At 38.4% G+C, this 23974-nt stretch overlaps 1 protein-coding gene across 1 annotated transcript in view; it reads left to right on the plus strand.

Annotated features, from left to right (window-relative positions):
• The window catches only part of LOC121871761 (probable cleavage and polyadenylation specificity factor subunit 2), a 53938-nt gene that overhangs the window by 18193 nt on the left and 11771 nt on the right, over positions 1–23974 (plus strand). Inside the window, exons 9-16 of the mRNA XM_042374199.1 lie at positions 3126–3226; positions 5064–5228; positions 11093–11237; positions 12820–12940; positions 19333–19454; positions 20454–20606; positions 21074–21212; positions 23854–23918. Coding sequence (XP_042230133.1) covers positions 3126–3226; positions 5064–5228; positions 11093–11237; positions 12820–12940; positions 19333–19454; positions 20454–20606; positions 21074–21212; positions 23854–23918 — 1011 coding nt within the window. The remainder of the gene's footprint in view (positions 1–3125; positions 3227–5063; positions 5229–11092; positions 11238–12819; positions 12941–19332; positions 19455–20453; positions 20607–21073; positions 21213–23853; positions 23919–23974) is intronic.

A 23974-nucleotide genomic window follows, 5' to 3' on the forward strand; every position in this document is an offset into this window, starting at 1 on the left:
ACTGGCGGTGAAGACTGATCAGATCACTAGATTCACCCCTAAAAGTAGCGTTATCTGTACACTATATATAACATTAAAACTTAAAATTGTAGGCATATAAACATCAATAACAAAAGCATATAACTTGCATTAATGATAACAAAAAGAGCAAATGTGATACAACTTAGTGTACAAACTGGGTCACAGTTGCCCCCTGGTGCTTGCCTTAACAACAGTGCTTTGCCACAGACAAAGTAATGAAAATGAAGAAAATTGCTGTGCCTCTACATATATCTACAGGTGGTCCCCAGGTTGGAAACAGGCTCCGTTCCTGAGGACGTTCTTAAGTCGGATTTGTACGTAAGTCGGAACACATTCTATGTGCATACCGTACTTACAGAACAATGTTTAAAATCCCATTATAGCATAGCCTCAGTCCTTATATACAGTACATCTAAAATCACTTAATTTAAGACAAAAGAAGAAATAGAATGACAAAATATAGTAAATGAAAGTCAAAAATAAGTCAGCAGGTAAATAAAATACTGTAAATTTCAAGTTTAAACCCATTTGTATCGAAGGGCGTTTGTAAGTTGGGGACCCCCTGTACCTAAAATTACGAGTTGAAGATATATAACATACAGCTCACAGGTAGGGAAAAGTTGGAAATATCTTGCTCGGTCCTGGAATTACTCTGAGGTAATTTTATATAATTCATTCAAGAACATAACTGGATTTTGGAGCGTTCCAAATACTGGGATGCCAGATCAACAGTCCCATACCTGTACTCTATAGTATATGTGGCTTGACACGTACTGCTCTCTCAGTACTGTAGTCCCAAGTAATTCCATTACACATCCACCTCACCATTCTTATTTCAGCTCACTCAAGTCTACTTATTTCATCCTCTTTAACTGACCATGTTTCACTGTCATACAACACCACACTTCTCACACATACCCAGAGGTCAATAAAAGCAGCTGCTCCCTAAACCTCCTCCAGCTACTTGTGACTCTTGCAGCTGAGCAGCACTGATCATATCACCCAGGTAACAGAACTCATAGACACAGTCCCTAATGTTGAGTTTCTTCAGCCTTGCTATGGACACATGGTTATCTGTGGATACAGAACATTTAAAGTCCTCAACTTCCTGCAGTCTGCCATCTACTCCACTGTACCCACCTAGCACATTAGTGTATTGAGTTGCTGCCAGCATCTTTGTTACAGACAACACTTGGCTATTGTCTACTTTCTACCACAGGTCCCTCGCCCACACCACTAATCATTGTTTTTGCCACATTCACTTTGAGACCGTTTGACTCTATTCCATCCTTCCATTTCTTATATTTATCCACTGCCTATTCAATACTATCTACTATATGCACTAATTCATCAGCATACACCATCACCCAGGGTAGGGTCATATAAGACTTGCTCCCCCATCTCCAGAATTTTCTGGGTATTGGCAAAATTTTCTCGGAATTGGCCGGAAAATGTGCCCCTTAGAAAATCTTTCCCAAAGCCGGAATTTTCCGGAACATTCCGGCTTTGGGAACAATGTTCCGAGACAATTTCAATTCCGGCTATCGGAGAGTTCCGGGTTTGAGGGATTCCGGCTAACGGAGATATTACAATATTTCAATTAAGGCCTCCACGGATTGGTTTTCAGTCGAAAACTGTGTGCGGTGGAGCTTCATATCCCGTTTGGTTTAATTGGGTTTCAAAATAAAAATGAATTCCAAGAGTCAACGACTCTTAACCCAAATCTCTCCTTACAACTGAACCAACCACGGAATCCAAATCTAATTGGACAAGAGTAAGTGTCTAGCTTGCAGTAAAATATTGTAAGTACCTGTACAGATTTTGACATTATGTCAATATCTGTACTTACAATCACTGTATGTTTTTTGAGCAATGGCAAACTCTGTCAAGGGGTGCTGGTGATGATCATCCCACTAGCTACTGTACAATACTTGTGAGGAGGACCCATGAGACATTATTAAAACATTTTCCAGATCCCTGTGTTTTATTAGTTGACTGAAAAACTGGGGTGAACTTTGGATTGTCATTACTGCTGAATATCATCCTAACTGATGTATGTGTTCGGTGAACCAGAATGTCTTTGGTAGGTCTCATGCGCCTGGCCCGGCTGGGTGTACGGTACATACTTATATACAGGAAGTCCCCGACTTACGACTGCTTGGACTTACGACCGTCGGGACTTACGACCGCCGCAGTTGTGACCATTTTTTTTTTTTTTTCAAATGACACACGCATTTTCTATACCGAAGCGTTTCAAGTTAATGTAGTCTCCATGTATAATTAGAAAATTATGGAGGCCCCATGTGCACTCAGCTGACTACATTAAAGGTAAATGCTCAGTCACACTGTATCCATTCCTCATTATTTATTACTTTCACTACTGTATCCATTCCTCATTATTTATTACTTTTACTGTACTGTATTTCATTGTAGATTTTTTATTTATTTATTTATTTATTTATTTTTTATCTATGTCGGACTTACGACCATTCGGACTTACGACCATTCGGACTTACGACCTGGATTTGGGTCCCTAACCCCGTCGTAAGTCAGGGAGCAGCTGTACTATAGAGGACAAACTAGTTACTGTACAAGAATTTCTCCCTCTTGCAAATGCTGATAGTATCCATACACCAACATCCGAGACTCAACAGCATTGTTTAAAACACTGGCTAACAAAAATGTGATTGGTGTTGTGACTATCACATAATGGTACTGTAATAGTCTTTGCTGACTTGATTTTAGTATGAAGTTTGTGGAAAAAGAATTTAATTGAATAATTTCTTAGAAATTAGAGTGATGAGAATGAGGATAAATTTACTAAGTGATGTGTACAATTTTTTTTAAATGGTGCATTTGAAAAGATAAACGTTGGAAGCAGAGTGTAAGTTACAATGTATAAAACATAAAGATTTGGAGAATGTGCAGCAGCCAACAAATTAACAATGCTCTGTGGAACAATGAACCATCAATGATAAAAAGAAAAGGATAAGTGTTGGGAAATAGTGTATTATACTGTGTAATTTATGTCACCTTGTTTCATACAGTACAGTATAAGAATTCAGATGCATATGACTCATCCCTAAACATTATATTGTATTTAGGTTGTGTTGGCAAGTTTCCCCGACCTGGAATGTGGATATGCACGAGAACTGTTTGTTCAGTGGGCCACCAATCCTAAAAATACCATCATCCTAACATCACGGTAAATGCTCTCTCTCTCTCTCTCTCTCTCTCTCTCTCTCTCTCTCTCTCTCTCTCTCTCTCTCTCTCTCTCTCTCTCTCTCTCTCTCTCTCTCTCTCTCTCTCTCTCTCTCTCTCTCTCTCTCTCTCTCTCTCTCTCTCTCTCTCTCTCTCTCTCTCTCTCTCTCTCTCTCTCTCTCTCTCTCTCTCTCTCTCTCTCTCTCTCTCTCTCTCTCTCTCTCTCTCTCTCTCTCTCTCTCTCTCTCTCTCTCTCTCTCTCTCTCTCTCTCTCTCTCTCTCTCTCTCTCTCTCTCTCTCTCTCTCTCTCTCTCTCTCTCTCTCTCTCTCTCTCTCTCTCTCTCTCTCTCTCTCTCTCTCTCTCTCTCTCTCTCTCTCTCTCTCTCTCTCTCTCTCTCTCTCTCTCTCTCTCTCTCTCTCTCTCTCTCTCTCTCTCTCTCTCTCTCTCTCTCTCTCTCTCTCTCTCTCTCTCTCTCTCTCTCTCTCTCTCTCTCTCTCTCTCTCTCTCTCTCTCTCTCTCTCTCTCTCTCTCTCTCTCTCTCTCTCTCTCTCTCTCTCTCTCTCTCTCTCTCTCTCTCTCTCTCTCTCTCTCTCTCTCTCTCTCTCTCTCTCTCTCTCTCTCTCTCTCTCTCTCTCTCTCTCTCTCTCTCTCTCTCTCTCTCTCTCTCTCTCTCTCTCTCTCTCTCTCTCTCTCTCTCTCTCTCTCTCTCTCTCTCTCTCTCTCTCTCTCTCTCTCTCTCTCTCTCTCTCTCTCTCTCTCTCTCTCTCTCTCTCTCTCTCTCTCTCTCTCTCTCTCTCTCTCTCTCTCTCTCTCTCTCTCTCTCTCTCTCTCTCTCTCTCTCTCTCTCTCTCTCTCTCTCTCTCTCTCTCTCTCTCTCTCTCTCTCTCTCTCTCTCTCTCTCTCTCTCTCTCTCTCTCTCTCTCTCTCTCTCTCTCTCTCTCTCTCTCTCTCTCTCTCTCTCTCTCTCTCTCTCTCTCTCCTCTCTCTCTCCATTTGTTTTACTTGGAGTGTAAGAAGGGAGACCTGGCATCAGAGTCTTTCCCTGGGTTTTAATACTGTACACTATGAGTCTGGCTCTTGTTTCCATCAGAGCCTTTCCCTGTAAAGCATCGTCTCTGTAAACTTTAATTTGATTATTACAGTAAATTACATGATCTTAGCAAATGAGTTCTTCATCAATTATTTTGACTGATAGTAAAGACATATCTTTATTCAACCTTTTAATGTCTCAAAAAGAGATCATTTCAACACTTTCTTTAAGTAAAATATATTAAAATTCACACGACAAATTTAAGGAGGGATATTCGCACTTGAGGGTGGTTCTGGGAGGGGGTATCAGCCACCCATACTGAGGTTCTGTTGGACCTAGAACCATGCTCTTGGTGAGAGTCATGAACTTAGCATGGGGTGAGAGGCAATAAAAGGTTTTTCTTTATCCTGTATGTACAAGAGTTCTCATAATGGTTTGATTCTGTTTAGAGCCACAACTGTTACTTCAGCTAGGCTGTATTACCCACCAGCCATGCAGTGGTCTGATATTTTATTTTTATATTAACTATTTCATAAGTTATGTAAGCATTTTAATTTTTTTTATGTATTGCCTTCAAGTCAAAGGACTTTGGCATTACACTGTAACAATTTATGTTTCTGCATATACCAAGCTTCACTACACTAACAGGGCATGTGCTCACCAATTTTATGTTTTGTGGTGTCTCTCAATTTATGTATGATAAGTAATGTATTGACATTAGAAATATATTCATAATTTTCTTGCTCTCTAGTTATACACTGTATAATCAGATGTGGAATGGTATAATTGTAGAAGAGGGTTTATTTACAGGACTGGGCCGGACACACTGGCAAGACGACTTATAGATAATCCACAGATTAGAACCTTTAAACTTTTGGAGAAGAGAAGAATGAAGCTGGAGGGACCCGAGCTGGATGAACATTACCGTCAGAAGCGAGAGGAAGAGCAGCAACAACACAGAATTAAAATGGAAGAGTAAGTTTTCACATTTAGAAACTTAACGAAGGTCTCGGACATGACAGCTCCAGGTCGAGAGTTTTAGGGTAGGTATGGTAATGTTTGATTATCTCAGGGTAGTGACCCAGCCCTGCCTGCTAAGAGGGCACTTCCAAGTCCTACTTATAATGTCCAGTTCCCACTGTAAAAGTGAGTTGATGATAGGCAATGCATCCAGCTAATCAGCCATAAAACTTGCTTCTAATTTGCTTCATGCAACCAGGACCTTGTTATCGGGCATATGAGGATGGCCGGCCCAAGGACCGTCTAGGCTTGAATTTGTTTAAGGTGTAGAAGCTGTCCCCAACACAACAACCACACCTTGATTTAACGAGCTGCATGACCTGTGCAACCAGTGGTGTAATGGTCAGCATGCTCTCCTCGCAAGCTAGTTGTCCCGGGTTTGATCCCAGGACAAGGTGAAACTATGGGCAAGTTTCTTTATTCCATTTTCCTCTGTCTACCCAGCAGTAATTGGGGACCTGGATGTTAAACAATTTGCAGATCGTGTTCTTGGGTAATGGTTCACCAGTGCTGTTGGTGAGTTGTCCAGTCTTCTCGAACTATTCCTCGACATTGGGTCATGCAGCTCGATAACTTAGGATGTACAGTGGGGTATGCTATAACGAACGGATCCTACTACGAATATTCCTATAACGAACGGTTTTACCTATAAAATTGAGAATGCTATAACGAACTCAACTCCTACAACGAACGCGGATGAATACGGGACTATTTCGCCTGGCGCATGAATATTGTTGTACCGCGACCCACAACAAGAGCGTCAGGCGCCATCTTTGTCTCATTGTGTAGCCCGTGCACCACTGTTATTGTTGAAATTTCGTCTTTTGATGTGGAAATTCGCGTTATTTGTATAACTATTTTGTTATACAAGTATACAATTGTAACAATGAGTCGTCCAAAGCGAGTGAGAAAGCTAATAACCCTTGAAACTAAGAAAGAAATTGTAAAGAAACGTGAGAATGGAAGAAGCATTGCGAAACTTAGTGATGAATATGGGATGGCTAAATCGACTATATGTACGATTTTGAAGAATAAAGAGGAGTTAAAAACTGTGCAAGTGGCTAAGGGAATCTTTAGACTTAGCAAAGCAAAGTGTAATGTGATTGAAGAGATGGAAAATTTACTCTTAGTGTGGATAAAGGAGAAAGAAATGGCAGGTGGTAACATTAGTGAAGCTATAATTTGTGAGAAGGCTAAACAATTGTTTGAGGACCTTAAAGCCAAGACTCCCAGTGGAAGTGATAGTGATGTGCCAGTGTTTAGGGGTACCTGCATGCTGAATAACACTAAGGTAAGATAAAGTACCGTATTTTTTACATTTTCCACAGAATTTTTTCAGTGTTAAGTGGTTGTATTTGGGGGCCTGGAACGGATTAATCCTATAACGAACGAATGCTATAACGAACGAGGTTCTGGAACCAATTACGTTCGTTATAGCATACCCGACTGTAGTTGTTGTGTTCGCGACAGCTTCTACACTCTAAACAAATCCACGCCCAGGTGGCCTTAACGCCAGCCATCCTCGATTTCGAGGGGCATCCATTATTTTATATTCGGCATTCCACACAGGTGTGGAAAACGGCCATAAAATGATGATGATGATGGCTGTCATTTTTTAGAGTACTGTACTGTATATAGGCAATAATATACAGTACTTCTTTATTTGTGAATTATTTTATTTGGTTACATGAATTTTTTTTTTAAATTTATAATATCTTTTAGGGATTGAGAGTATTGGTGAAGTTTTGTATAGAGGTAGATTGAGATGGTTTGAACATGTGGAGAGATTGAAGACCATTGGAGTTGAAATGTGGAGGAAGAAGAGCCATGGGCAGGCCAAAAATGACATGGAATATGAGGGCATAAGAAATTACATTCGGGTTAAGAACCTAATTAAAGGTTACAAGAGACTGTGCAGCATAGAAGCTGCCATCAGGTAATCATAGCTAACCCATACAAATGTGGAAAATGGCTGTAAAATAGTTGATGATGAATGCTATGAACCCTTAACCCCTTGTGTATGGGGTCCAATCTAAGCTGAATAAAATGGTTTGGCATTAGCTAAATAAGATATTAAAAGAGGCATCCCTGTAGTGAAAGCATGAACATTCTGTGGACATTTTTTTTTTGTTAAACGGGTAAAGGCTTTGGACCTAGGGCAATTCTCACTCTTAAAAACTGGAACCAGATACCAGTTTGTATGGTACTGTTTGACTACAATCAGTTCCATTTGACTAAGTTTATTGAAGTCATGCATGAATTCATAGAAGGCAGGGCCTATCTTCATGGCAAGTGAATGACAAATTGGACAGTAAACTTTGAGGACAACTTTTTTTTTTTTTATGGGGATTAGCCAACCAGGGTACAGGTCACTGACCTAAATCGGGGCCTGGGGGCGAAAATGTAATAACAATAATTCATAGTAAATCACATTTATACTAAAAAATACAAATTTGAAACTAAAATAATAATTATAACACTAATAATAATAATAATAATAATAATAATGATAATAAAGAAAGAAATACAAAAATGATAAAAGATCAAAAGTGAGAAACAATATACAGTCCGCCCTTCACATACACGGATTCGCAAATACACGGATTGACCTCCGCCGGAGGAATATTCTGTGCATTGAAGTAATTGAAGTACATTCAACTCGCGCGCGGCACCGAACACGGGACACCGCCCGCTCCCGCAACCTCACACACACACGCATAGCTCTCCCTCACTCAGTCAGTCTCGCTGTAACCACGCTTGTGTTGACATCAGCATTGTAGTTGCAAAAATATTACATTTCCGTGAATGTATTATATCAAGCACAGTATGAATAGAATATCACTAATATAAGAGTATTTTAACCAAAAACTACTAAAAAAACGAATAACATATCTTGAACATCGGAAGGTTAGGTAAAGTCTTTTGTTTTCATGTAGTTTATCCTAATTTACATTGAAATGCATTACGTTTCAGCAAAACTACTATTTATTTCTGAGAATATGGAACTGTAATATTTTGCTGAAATGACGTACGTATTACAGTGGAAAGTGACGAAAGCAATGACTCGCTTTCTTTCGTTCAAAAGATGTTACCGTAATTGCTTTTCGAATGGTTTTCAGTTAAAAAACTGTTGTATTACAATAATATTCTATCCTAATTCATTTGTGATGCAACAGTTTTTTTAACTGAAAACCATTCGAAAAGCGATTACGGTAACATCTTTTGAACGAAAGAAAGCGAAAGTCACTGTTTTCGTCGCTTTCCACTGTAATACGTACGTCATTTCAGCAAAAATATTACATTTCCGTGAATGTAGTATATCAAGCACAGTATGAATATAATATCATTGTAATATAACAGTATTTTAACCGAAAACTATTAAAAAAACGAGTAACATCTCTTGAACATTGTAAGGTTAGGTAAAGTCTTTTGTTTTCGTCATGTATTTTATCCTATTTTACATTGAAATACATCACGTTTCAGCAAAACTACTATTTATTTCTGAGAATATATTCATTCAGGCACAGTTTAGGTAAAATATACATGTGCTGTAACATTTGTTTAATTGAAAACGATTCGAAAAATGCGTACCCTCTAGCCCTGTTCAAGGAGAAGACTGGGAGGAGCTGTTTGGTGCTTAAGACGATGACAAGGAAAATGATTTTGATGGTTTTTAATGAAAATATTCAGAAAGACCCTGGCACTGTCAAGGAAAGTGGCTGCTGAAGGCTTCCAGGACATGGCAGAGGACGAGATTAGGGAGCTAATTGAAAAGCACGACACTGAGCTGACCGAGGAGGATCTACAGGAGTTAGTAGACTCAGGCGAGGAAGAGGAAGCGAAAGGGAAAGAGGATGAGGAAGAGCACCAAGAAATAACGGTGGAGAAGTTGGGGGAGATGACCAGGAATATTGAGGCACTGAAAAACCTGGCCTATAGTATGGACCCCTCCATGGTGCGTGCCCTGAAATTCATGCGAAGGATGGATGACGTTTTCGCTCCATACAAAAACATCATGGAAGAAATGAAAGAAAGAGACAACTCCCCATCACCATGTTCTTTGATCACCGAAGGAGAGATTTAACACCATCAATCACTGGCGGCAGTGAGGAAGCAGCTGAATCCACCGTCGCCCCCACTTCACCACCCGTTATGGAATTGAGTGACGATGAGCCCGATGACCCCCGCCCTGTCGCCGAGGAGAGGTACGGTACAGTAAAGTGAAATTTTTATCTCTTTTTTTTTAATAGCTTTTCTTGCCATGTTTATTGTTTGTAAAAATGCACAGCACAGTACAGTTCAGTACAAGTACTGTACATAGGAAGTGGAGGTGCAGTTATTCACAAAACATTTGTGTTTGTTGTCGGCAGTAGTGACGGTGCGGAGGGAGCGGAGGGAGCGAGTTGGGAGGAGTGGTGAGGTGACCTTGGATGCAGGAGCAGGGACGAGTGTATTAATTGTTTTTATAGCTATTTTTGCATTTTAATATTAAATACTGTACATTACGTTTCAACAAAACTACCATTTATTTCTGAGAACATAGAAATGTAATATTTTTGCTGAAATGATGTACGTATTACAGTGGAATGTGGGATAAAATTGTGACGAAAGCAATGACTCTCTCTCTTTCTTTCGTTCAAAAGATGTTGCCGTAATCGCTTTTCGAATGGTTTTCAGTTGTGGGATTATAAGGCTAATGATAGGATAGAATATTATTGTAATACAGTACGATTACAACAGTTTTTTAACTGAAAACCATTCGAAGAGCGATTACGGTAAAATCTTTTGAACAACGAAAGAAAGCGAAAGTCATTGTTTTCATAATTGTATCCCACTTCCCACTGTACAGTAATATGTACGTCATTTCAGCCAAAATATTACATTTCCATATTTATTTCTGAAAATATATTCATTCAGTCACAGTTAAGGTAAAATATACTTGTGATGTAATATATTAATGAAAATACGGTATCGTAGTTTTCTTTTGTATCAAATTTAATTAACAAAGATTGATGTTTCAAATGTAATGAACAAAAATTTATGTACAATATCTATAAATAAACTTTAACAAATGAATACTTTGCTTTACATCGTCCTGTGCTACCATACCATGCATTTGGCTACTTTGGGCTGGCTATGATGACGCAAGAGATCTGCCCTGGCGACAGTACCGACACTCACAGCTGGTGGTGCATTGGTGCGTCGTTTCCATTGTTTACTGGTAGTTACTGGTAAATATTTTTCAACCTAATGAAACTATTACCCTTTTAGAGGTCGACCCCCAATTTTTTGCAAAATAATTTGGTCTTAAAAACTCGAACTACACACAGGTATATACGGTAAATAAGGACATGGGGGGCCAGGGTTTTTTTAGGGGGGGGGGGCAGCAATAGTACACGGATTTTTAACATTCACGGGTATCTCTGTTACGTAACCCCCGTGTATGTTAAGGGCCGACTGTATGTATGTTATGTTGTTAAAGTAAGAGAAACAAATGAGACCCTGCAATTGTGTGTAAATGAGGCAGAAAGTCAGATCATCAACCTGTTACTTGGTCACATATGGCAGCAGGGTCTACCACCAGACAACACATCATGCTTCCAATACAGGTATCTTCCCAGTACCTCCCTGCTGCTTTGTTCTCATGTGAAGCTAGCAGTACTGTATTGGGTTTAACATTAACTACGGCTGACACCAGTGTGAGTGCCATAAAAAAGAACATTTCATGGTCAATCCTTGATATTTATTTTTTGTTTAGAATATTAGCAGTGCTTGGCAGTTTATAGATAATTAAGATATATTTCCTCTTGATGGGTTAGGGTGGAGTCATCCAGTGATAGTGAAGGTGAGGAAGGACTGGAAGCTGGCAAGCATGACATCATCGTGCTACACGAGAAGGCTGGTACCCAGAGTATGTTCCGTAGTCGCAAACATCATCCCATGTTTCCCTTTCATGAAGAAAAGGTAAGATGAGAAAAGACTAATTTGGTGTTTTTGTATACAGTGGTCCCTCAGTTAACGAACACAATTCGTTCCACAGAGTTGTTTATTAACCGAAAATTTCGTTAACCGAATCCATTATTTCAATGGGATATTGGGTAATTGGTTCCAGGTCACCGAAAAATACATACAAAGCATAAACAAATTGCAGTAGAGTACACTTACTTTGAGGTGTGTATTTAGAAGGTTGCTGGTTGATGATGATGATGATGATGGGAATTAGAAGTGGGGGTGGAGGAGAAGGGAGAAGAGAAGGAAGTGAGGATGGTGGAGAAATCACCTTTCAGGGGACCCATGCTTGATGCATTAATTTCACCACTATAATTTTAAGTTTACTAGCTGTAATTCAAGATTATTATATTTAAATCAACAGTGCACTGCACTATATATTATCAATATGTTAACTAAATTTCAGAATGAGCAATAATTTTAATGTAAAAATGCAAAAATATTCAAGACTCCAACAAAATCGATGTTCACTCCACTGTAAACAAAGTTAAACAGACTCTTTGGTGGGTGAGCTAAGCGGCTGATGGGCACACAAAAAACTACTTCCCTGTACTGCATATATTATCAATATGTTAAATAAATGTTAAAATGACTAATAATTTTAATATAAAAAATGCAAAAATATTAAAGAGCACAACTTTCTTGATATTTACTCCACTGGAAACGAATGTAAACATACAACCGATTACTGTATTGGCGGACTAGCCGATCAGCTGATGCTCACAACAAAACGTGTTTGTCGTAAGGATTTCGTGAATCATAGTTTTGTTTGTTCACCGAATTGAAGATCTGTATGAGAGCTAATTCGTTAACCGAAATTTCGTGAATCGAACCGTTCGTTAACCGAGGGACCACTGTATTTTATTTTCATTCTTTAAACTCATGTTTAGGGTGACTTCTTTTGATTATGAGATCAATTGAGTTACTACCATCTGAGTTTGGAGTGTTTTAAGTGTTATTTTTACTTCTTTTATGACTATAATATGGAAGGGAAGAAGCTCACCAAACCAATAAATACATTTATTCACAGTTCATGTTGAGTACTGCATTGAATGAGAATAATCTTGGACAGTTTACATTCACCCAAATGCTTCACAACTGTTCACTTTGTCACTTATTGATACCTTATTATCTTCTTTTGCAGTACTTTACCCAATTCTCCAACTGTACTTAGTCTAATATCTTCCTGTGACTCTATGAACTTATCCTTGTACAGTACTTTAATCATGCCTATACTGACTCACTCCATCTTATACACAGGAACTTTAAGGTCATGTTAGTCATAACATCTGACTACCCAGCTGTTTGTCCACACTAAATGCTTGGGAATTTTATGCCATGACTTTGGTTTGATAACACATTGAAGAGAAACGTTCACTTTCCTGTTGACTTTTAAATTTCCCCAGTTTCACTTTGTCTTTCATAATGTAATCATCTTAATAAGAGGTCTTTATCAGTCCATATCCCACAGTGGTGTGTTGATGCATCTTGAACCTCTCCTGTGCACTAACTCCATCCACCAATGGGTGTATTTCAGGTACGAGGAGATGACTATGGAGAGTTCATTAACCTAGAGGACTTTGACATAGCATCCATGAAGGAGGAAAACAAAGAGAATTTAGATCTACAGATTCCTTATGAGGAGGAAGACATTATGGGTGAGTAACTGTCTTATGAGGAGGAAGACATTATGGGTGAGTAACTGTCTTATGAGGAGGAAGACATTATGGGTGAGTAACTGTCTTATGAGGAGGAAGATATTATGGGTGAGTAACTGTCTTATGAGGAGGAAGATATTATGGGTGAGTAACTGTCTTATGAGGAGGAAGATATTATGGGTGAGTAACTGTCTTATGAGGAGGAAGATATTATGGGTGAGTAACTGTCTTATGAGGAGGAAGACATTATGGGTGAGTAACTGTCTTATGAGGAGGAAGATATTATGGGTGAGTAACTGTCTTATGAGGAGGAAGATATTATGGGTGAGTAACTGTCTTATGAGGAGGAAGATATTATGGGTGAGTAACTGTCTTATGAGGAGGAAGACATTATGGGTGAGTAACTGTCTTATGAGGAGGAAGACATTATGGGTGAGTAACTGTCTTATGAGGAGGAAGATATTATGAGTGAGTAACAGCATTATATAAGGGAACAAATTCTTCTGTCTGTTGTCTGTCTGTATTATTCTCACTACAATTCTTGATTCATTGCTTTACTTCCTAGTTCCACTTCTTTTACTCTTTTATTATCTTTTTCTCCCTTTTCATGAAATTTAGTTAATACTGTATATCTCTTTTTACTTGCCCACTATGATGTACAGTTGGGGACATAAAGACTTTATCATGGAGGGAAGTGATTTATGGGAGGAGGCGTCACGATATAAATGCAGGAATGTATTTTTCTTATCATAGGGTTCAGATACTTTCACACTGGTTGCTCACCCAGGAGATTATGATGTATCACTACGTAGAATTTCACTCCACTTCCAACATTTATTGTGTTGTATAGTTGATAAATGATGATTTAATGAATTTCATTAATTTCCAACATCCTTCTAAGTCATAACCAATCAGTCATTACCTTTAGTAATCATAAGATAGGGATCACAGATACGGGCAGATAATTGCACTTACGTTTATTTGGCACAGTTCCATACAATGACTTATAATTTGCATGGGTAGGTGATTCATTCACATTCATGCCATAATTTTATAAGGGAAAGTTTGTCAACTTGGAAAATTAACCGTTTAAATTTACTAGGCCGGCCTGGTGTGCTCTTGTAGCAAGCAGGCCATCACCAGTGATCCTTTTTCTTTGCAGGATGCTTAGTCGCTAGACCTAATAACAATCTTGGAGGTTTGCACACACAAACTCGTAGCACTGACAGTCTCTGGATAGTGTCGTGGTAGCACTGTATGACCCCTGTTCTTAAGTCTATGGAGCAGGAGGTCTTTACTAACCCATGGTCTAAGGCCCACTGGCTAAAAATGACATGATGAACAATTCAACGCTGTCTCAATTGCCCCCCCATAGACTGGCTTACATACCCACTAATGAAATAATAATGACGAAGTCACGGCTCGCCTGGTGTCGTATCTTCCGTAAAACAAACATTGGAGTTGGGTTGCGTTGGTAGACTTAACGCAACCCATGACAGTGGTGACTTGACAGTGTAGCATCAGGGTGGTGGTGAAAGGCCTCCTCAAACACTCAACTTTTATGTGTGTTTTTTTTTTGGGGGGGGGGGTTATTTTGGTGTATTGAGTTATTTACAATACATTGTTCATTGTTAGTTTAAGCTGCTCCTTCCTCATAATTAAACTTAAAAAAAAATTGTGAAAAGAAATTGCAGACTTTTGATCTCAATGTCTGTATGACAGCGCCAAGTCTCCATCTACCCCTACCTTCCCATACATCCCCTCCCTCTGTACCTGTACAGTATTTTTATCCACAACTATACTCCCTTCCCTGAGTGTATGTGGGGAATACATTTTCAAAATATCCAAAAATATAAAATTGAGCATATGTCATTACCAAATTTACCTGTACTGTACTGTATACAATAACAATAACCATAACTCGCGAGGTAAATATTTTACTGCACTACAATAATAATACAGTAATGTCAATGACTGGCCAATTTTAATGGAAAATTGTTGATAATATTGAGCAGGTGATGACTTGGACACTGTGGCTGTATCACGAGTTCCGATTCAGTCGCTCTCAAGACATCACGGATGGCCGACAATGTAGTGAACATATAGTTTGTCTAAAAGTGTTTTGGAATGATTGAACTAGTGTTGAAGGGGGAAAAAATGGTATCTTAAGAAATGTTTACTTTATTCTGTTCCTCACTGGTTGTTTGTCCAGTGCTGTACCCACAGTACTGGAGTGCATCCTTCAGTGTAAAAACATTAGGCATGTCTTTAATGTTTCATTTCTTAAAGAAGCATAAATTTTCTTTTAATACTGTAAGTTTCACTAAATGAGTTTTAAGGGTTTTAGTAAATAAATATCAAACAAAGAAACATTCAATTGGCTGAAGAAAACATAATTTCCCCCACCTCATTAGATGACAGGATTAGTGGGTGCAATGTCTGCTAGCAAGATATTTCAAAATTACTGTACAGTGATATATCCCTGTTAGCCACAACACTTGGTGCAGAACACTTACGGGAATGGGAGATTTCCGGGTAACGAGTCGACTCTCTCAAACCCAGAAAAAATCCCCCATCCCTGGAATTTTCCGGGTATCGGTGAAATGTTTCTCGAAATATTCCGGAAATTGTGCATTATTTCATCCTTGTAATTTCCTCCCAGACTCGGAAAATAAAATTAGAGTGTTTCCGGAATTTTCTAAAAATTTTAAGAAAGTGCGCCTGATTTTCAACCTCGGAAAATTGTTCCCAAACTCCGAATTAAGAGAAATTTTCTGGAAATTTTAAAAGCAAATTGTAACATAACCTTTGCTTTATGTAAATATTCACCCAAATGAATAACACCAAGTTATTCATCAAGTTATTCAACAAATGAGTTGACCCGTTACTGGCGACAAACAGCTGGCCTTGTAACTCTCTCAAAGGTCGAGTACAGGTCAGCTGATTAATCAAAACAGCCGACTCGCTCCCATGCCCCTTTCAGATAGAGAGAGGTCAGTTGATAATTACCACTTGGACAGGGAAGTGAGACACATAACTCAAGTGTTATTCACAACACTTCCCTGGAGAGAATTCATAATTTATTCTCTCAGATAATATCTGTGTTTATAGCTGCTTCTACAATAGACCCAAGAAAACAGGTATAAGTGTTTACATCAAACCCTGCCACTTAAAGAGTTCCAAAACTTAATTGAAACAATTAATGTGATACAAAAACGGGTATGACAAAATTTAAATTCTGCCTATTGAATAGTTCTGGCTATGAGGGACTCCGGCTATTGGAGATATTACTTGTACAGTCGGCCCTTAACATACGCGGGGGTTAGGTAACAGAGATACCCGTGAATGTTAAAAATCCGTGTACTTTTGCAGCCCCCAAAAAAAAAAAAAACCCTGGCCCCCCCATGTCCTTATTTACCGTATATACCTGTGTGTAGTTCGAGTTTTTTAGACCAAATTATTTGGCAAAAAATTGGGGGTAGACCTCTAAACGGGTAATAGTTTCGTTAGGTTGAAAAATATTTACCAGTAACTTCCAGTAAACAATGGAATCGACACACCAACGCACCACTAGCTGTGAGTGTCGGTACAGTTGCCAGGGCAGATCTCTTGCGTCATCATAGCAAGCCCAAAGTAGCCAAATGCTTGGTATGGTATGCACAGGACGATGTAAAACAAAGTATTAATTTTTTAAAGTTTATTTATAGATACTGCACATAAATTTTTGTTCATTACGTTTGAAACATCAATCTTTGTTAATTAAATTTGAAACAAAAGAAAACTACGATGCCGTATTTCTAAATACCGGGTATTTTCATTAAATTATTACATCACAAGTATATTTTACCTTAACTGTGACTGAATGAATATATTCTCAGAAATAAATATGTAAATGTAATATTTTTGCAGAAATGACGTACATATTTCAATGGAAAGTGGGATAAAATCATGACGAAAACAATGACTTTTGCTTTCTTTCGTTGTTCAAAAGATTTTACCGTGGAACAAACCTGAACTGTACATGTACTAAGTGATTACGGTACTTAAATTGTTATGTCTTTTGCAAATATAGATTGTTTATACAGGTATTCAAATAAATCACTATCTTACAAGAATCCCAGCAGTGTAAGTTATATTCACCCAGGTCGTTTGGGTGGCAAATTATGAGAAGAGCTTAGTCACTCTTATTTAATGATAAATAAACAGTAGGCCTTCAGTGCCAACTGTCACATCCTATCTCAAATAAATAAACAAACACCACACTGTCACCTCCCACCCCCCCATGCTCGCTGGCTACCTCCCTCCTTGTGTTCCCAGACAAAAGATTTGTGATACCGGTAACTTTATTCTTTAAGGTGTTTATTTTATATAATATCTCAGACTAAAGTTAGGAGATTATAATTTGCATTGCTGGACTCCTTGCAAGACAGCCAATAATTTGAATATAAACGTCATATATTTTGCTCAAGATATAAAAATGTAGTACACTAGTGTACAATACTGTGTAGTACATTTTATAATACAGTATAAAGTTTTCAACTGTATTTTTGGGTAGATTTACATAAATTTATTCATTTATTTTCATCCATTTACATGCACAGACTGTACTAAAAGAAATAAATGACCTTAGTGCAAAGCTGGAGTGTACATGTACTAATTTCATTTTGGTACTAAAATTGTTATGCCTGGTGCAAATTAGAGCATGTTGCTATTCAAATTAATCGGTGTCTTACAAGAATCCCAGCAATGTTAATTATTTTCTCCCAGGCCATTTCAGTGGCATTTTAAAATGGGAGAAGTGTAGTAGGACTGTTAAATAAACACACAGAGACCTTCGGCTCAAACTGTCAAACATATCACCTCAACCCACCCCACCCCCTACCCCTCGCTGGCTGGCTGGCTGGCTCCATCCCTCCCTCCCTCCCTAATCTGCTCAGCCAGGGGTTTATTTAGGCTTACAGTTTTTATCTTATATAATATCTCGGACTAAAGTTAGGAGATTATAATTTGCATTGCTGGAATCTTTGCAAGACAGCCAACAATTTGAATATAAACGTCATATATTTTGCTCAAGAGATAAAATTTTTGTACATTAGTGTGCAGTACTGGTTTTCAGTTAAAAAACTGTTGTATTACAAAAATATTCCCTCCTAATTGACTTGAATAAATATTTGAATGGAAATATACAATATTTCTGTTGAAACTACCCGCACTTCAGTGTAAAGTGTCTTAATAATAAATGGTAAACAATTTGCCTTTGGCACTCTGTGTTTCAGGCACAGCGAGCCTCAGTTTATAGGACGTAGAGTGTTTTTACTGAAGGTTTTGTTGTTCCAATACCCTCAAAAACTTGGGTCGACCTATGAATAAGGAATATCATAAATTAACGATTTTTTTAGAAAAAAATCAGGGTCGACCTACAATGCTGATGTCAACCCAAGCGTGGTTACAGCGAGACTGAATGAGTGAGGGAGCGCGGGGTGGCGTGACGCGTGTGTGGGGTGGCGGGCGGTGTGCGGTGCTGCGCGCGATTTGAATGTACTTCAATTACTTCAATGTACAGAATATTCCTCCGGCGGGGCAATCCGCGTATTTGCGAATCCGTGTATGCTAAGCCCGCATATGTGAAGGGCCTATTGTACAGAATTAATATTTTATTGCCTTTTGTGAATTGTCATTGACATGAATATGAAATACTGTATAGTATGCATATACACTTATACAGTCCAGTATAGTACAGTACAGTATTTTCTGTCCAAATGGACAGTTTCTCAGTTGCTGGTGATGTATGAAGGTCAATAAATAAAGTTTTGTAATCTGAATTGACAGTTGTAAAATATAAGCTGACATATAACAACAAATGATGTAGGAGACATATTTTGTGTTAAAGCATTCACTCAGACATTCAACACAGTGAATGCTTGAATACATTTGCTGCCGACCTTGCTGAGTCCAGGGCAGTGTAATAAAAGGTGAGTAACATTATCACTGAAATTTGTGACCCTTGTATATCACACATATTGCTTGGCACGGCCCAGGACTTGCTCTATTGAGCTGTTGCTTGATGAGCTGGCTAATGTGCTCAGGTTAGCCACGATGAACGTGCTGGTTTTTCAGAGGGAACTTTGTCTGTGTACAGGAAATGTATTTGTTGGAAAATGGAGTTGTTGGTGTTGTGATTATGAGTTAAAAGTGAAGATGATTCTGGTGACTTATGTTTTATTTGTTTGTATAATTTCACATAAATTTGTCTAACTTTGTTCTTTTACTTTATTCTTGAGTGAGTCTTGGGACTTCATATTATAACTTACCTTATGTTTTCTAATAAGCTAAAGTCAGGAGATTTATCATGTTCACAAGACTTATTATATTAATTTTTTTAAATATTTCAGACATGGAAGAGGTGCCATCCAAGTGTGTGTCGCAGACAGTGACTGTAAGAGTTGCAGCCCAGGTGCTCTTTATTGACTTTGAGGGTCGTAGTGATGGAGAAAGTATACGGAAAATTGTGGAGGTGAGACTTTGTGTGTGTGCTCTATGATTCTTTATCAGATTAAGTTGTCGACCAATAGGTAGCCCCTACACTATATCCACCTGTGGAGAAACACTGTAGTAGATTTAAGGTAATTTAACACACTAAGATTTGTTAGCACTGATGAAGAAGCTGCAACTGCTTCAAAAATTTTATTCCTGATGTTCATTGATAAATTAGGGTGAGTATTCCATGTTGGTGGACCTCTTATGGTGAGAAATACTGCACTTGTTTCACCCAGCCCTCTTTGACTTTCTCACTTCCTTCTTTCATCTACTGTACCTCTGAATTTTACTGTACACACACTTACCTTTCACCACTCAACTTTATAGTATTATCCTGTAGATATCCATCTTGTCCTTGCATGTTTCACAACTTATGTAATGCCAGTAAAAGTAAGTTTTTGCTTTTTTCAATGTGAAGGTCTTGAAAAGAACTTATAATACTTGTATTGTACCAAAATAGTTTGTTTATATACACTTGCTTCTGAAGGTTTCTTTATGGAGAGGTCCCATGGAATTCAAAATGATCACTATGAGTCCTGTTGTCTTGGTAGGGTTGTGAAAGTCCTTTTTCCAACGGGTCATATTGTCTCAAACAAAATTGTAAAGATACTTCTAGGAGCGAGTGTACACATACACACCAGCACACCAAAAACTCCTTACAATTGCTGTATTATTTAACTTTATATTTTATTTAGAATGTTTAAAACATCCCAATTTTCATCTTCTTGTTATGACCAATTCTCTTTATCATGATATATCAATGTCTTAATTATACTATCATTTATTAAAGGATCCAAATGTCATTGGAGAACTGTCTTTTTGCTATCAGTGAGAAAAGTGACTTTTCATAAATTTAAAGCAATATAATTTTCTGTTTCCTTAAGGAAACCTTTTTGTTTAGAAAATATTTCTATCATTGTTTACAAAAAATAATCATCTTATTTTGATAGTTTTAAAGATCTTTGCCTTACCCTAGTCCATGCATCCTCTGCGAGTGATCCTGGTGAGAGGGTCCCAAACTGACCTGCTAGCTTTCTCCGAGAACATCCGTAGCATGACTCGAGCTAAGGTGTTCACTCCAAGCCTCGGGCAAGTGGTCAATGCCTCCATGGAGTCTCACATCTACCAGGTAAGTTTACTTAACTCTGTGTCTCCAGTTGTATGTCTTTTTTTCTATATTTTATCAGTGACTGTGACCATCTGTTAACCATTACCTGCCTGTGTCACTGGCAGCAAGACTACCTGGTGCTCCTTTGGGTGTGCCAGTGTTGAATTTAAAAGCTGTTTTGGAGCAATAAGTTGGTAGACTTACTTCCCAGGGATGGGAATTGCCTAAAGACAGACCTGCTAATGTAACAAAGAAGTTGTATACTGTATAGAGCCTTGCCCTTTGGTTAGAGATTAGACATCAGACCATTGTTTCATAAAATAGTGTCATTGGATTCCTTAGTTTATCATTCTATATCAAGGTCTTTCACAATCACACCTTCCTTCTCATATACTGCACATCACCATAGGCCTCCCTACTACTTATCCACATTCTCATTATTAATTCTTGTGACAACAGAAATTTAGATCTGAAATACGATGTTCTAGATCAAGCTTGCTGAGTCACTAGTCTCATCGCTGATGCTACAACCTGCAGGGCGAGACATGGAGGTAGCTTGGGTGGATGGCTGTGTTTCTTTCCCCACTGAAAACATTAATGAAACAGTACAAGAGGGGGACAGGCAAGGTTAGTCTTTACTATTACGTCTCATTGAAATCAGGTGATTATTTTCAGGTGTGATGTGTAGATGTGCCATTTGTAGAGTTGAAAGAGAAAGTGTGGAATGTGGAAGTGAACAAAAGTTAGGAGCTGTGGATATTGCCATCAACACAAAAGAGAGTGTGAGTGTATCATCAACTGACTGATGGCAGTGTTTTCACCTTGTAAACAAGAGAGAGTGTGGGTGTATCATCAACTGACTGATGGCAGTGTTTTCACCTTGTAAACAAGAGAGAGTGTGGGTGTATCATCAACTGACTGATGGCAGTGTTTTCACCTTGTAAACAAGAGAGAGTGTGAGTGTATCATCAACTGACTGATGGCAGTGTTTTCACCTTGTAAACAAGAGAGAGTGTGGGTGTATCATCAACTGACTGATGGCAGTGTTTTCACCTTGTAAACAAGAGAGAGTGTGGGTGTATCATCAACTGACTGATGGCAGTGTTTTCACCTTGTAAACAAGAGAGAGTGTGAGTGTATCATCAACTGACTGATGGCAGTGTTTTCACCTTGTAAACAAGAGAGAGTGTGGGTGTATCATCAACTGACTGATGGCAGTGTTTTCACCTTGTAAACAAGAGAGAGTGTGGGTGTATCATCAACTGACTGATGGCAGTGTTTTCACCTTGTAAACAAGAGAGAGTGTGGGTGTATCATCAACTGACTGATGGCAGTGTTTTCACCTTGTAAACAAGAGAGAGTGTGGGTGTATCATCAACTGACTGATGGCAGTGTTTTCACCTTGTAAACAAGAGAGAGTGTGGGTGTATCATCAACTGACTGATGGCAGTGTTTTCACCTTGTAAACAAGAGAGAGTGTGGGTGTATCATCAACTGACTGATGGCAGTGTTTTCACCTTGTAAACAAGAGAGAGTGTGGGTGTATCATCAACTGACTGATGGCAGTGTTTTCACCTTGTAAACAAGAGAGAGTGTGAGTGTATCATCAACTGACTGATGGCAGTGTTTTCACCTTGTAAACAAGAGAGAGTGTGGGTGTATCATCAACTGACTGATGGCAGTGTTTTCACCTTGTAAACAAGAGAGAGTGTGGGTGTATCATCAACTGACTGATGGCAGTGTTTTCAAGCAAAGCAGTGAATTCTTAGAATGGTACAATAACTCATCAGGGGTTCAGTACAGTACAGAATAGGATTTTTTCACTGAATACTTCTACAATTATATAATGGGAATCAGTGTATTACTACAGTAATATATTTATTAGAGATGTTGACTTTGTTAACTTTGTTTACAGTTTTGTCATGTATCTGATAAGTACAGGTACAGTAATATATTTATTATGGAGAATAAGTGTACTATCACAGTGGCTGGGATGGTGTTAAGGTAAATAAAAAGATAGAAACTTACAGTACAGTGGTCCCTCGGTTAACGAGCACAATTCGTTCCAGAAGGTTGCTCGTTAAACGAAATATTCGTTAACCGAAACCATTTTTTCAATGGGTTTTTGGGTAATTGGTTCCATCTCACCGAAAATTACATACAAACGAAAAATAATGCAGTAAAGTACACTTACTTTGAGGTGTGCATGTAGAAGGCTCCTGGTTGATGATGATGATGATGATTGGAATTAGAATGGGGGTGGAGGAGAATGGAAAAGAGAAGGCATTGGGGTGGAAGAGAAGTCACCCCATGCTGCCATTTCACCCATAAAATTTTAGTTCACTTGGTGTAATATAAGATTATTTTCTTTAAATCAACACTGCACTGCACTATATATTATCAATATGTAAAATATATTTCAAAATGACCAATAATTTGACTGTAAACAGAAAAAAGCATTTATGTTGAAGAGTCAAACAAGATGTTCCTTCCTCTGAACCTGTAAACAAACTGACGCCAAACTTGGTGTGTTGAGTGGCTGTTTGGCGCTCATAAATCTAGTTTCCTGTACTTCAATTATGTTCAATAATTGTTAAAATGACTATAAAATTTAATATAAACCTTTTAAAATGATTGAATAGTACAACCTTCTTGATATTTACTAAAATGGTAAGGAATTTAAGCCCTAGAACCGATTACTGTATTGGCGGACTAATACTACAGCTAGTTAGCAGGCGAAAATATGTTGAGGGGCGCTCATAAGGAATTCGTTAACCGAGGGATTGCTCGTTAACCGAAGCGAAGAATCTTATGGAAGGTAATTCGTTAACCGAAATTTCGTTAACCGAGGCGCTTGTTAACCAAGGGATCACTGTACGTACATTATTTAATAAAATGTAAAGGCCATAACCTTGGAAGGGATCCATCTCTGCCAGAGGTACTCTGTGCGTACAGTATATATGTATTGAGACCTGCCCCGGTAGCTCTAAACAGTATTGTTCTTAGCCTCCTTTGAAAAAGCTTTTAGTTTCATGATCTTCTCAGCCCACATAGGGAGACACCCCCCATCTCCTTTATGGCCATGTTATTTGTAGAAAATTTGAATACAGTATTAGATCTTCCCAAACTTCCCCTCCTTCCTGTTTCATATTGAGAAATAATTGTTCAGATTAAGATTGGGTTAGTCATATATTTTCTTATGGTGTTGTTTATATAGTTAACCATTCTTCTGTAAGAATCTAAGGTAATATTATATTCTACATTGCAGTTATCTCAAGTGAGAACCAGCGGGATAGTGACATGGCAACACTCAGGGTCATCTCAAAAGAACAGGTAACATCTTATTAATCTCAAAATTTCTCTTGATATTAGGTTTTACACTAATGGAA

The sequence above is a fragment of the Homarus americanus genome, unplaced genomic scaffold, assembly GCF_018991925.1.
Source record: "Homarus americanus isolate GMGI-L3 unplaced genomic scaffold, GMGI_Hamer_2.0 scaffold39675, whole genome shotgun sequence".
In the NCBI taxonomy this organism is placed as follows: Eukaryota; Metazoa; Arthropoda; class Malacostraca; order Decapoda; family Nephropidae; genus Homarus; species Homarus americanus.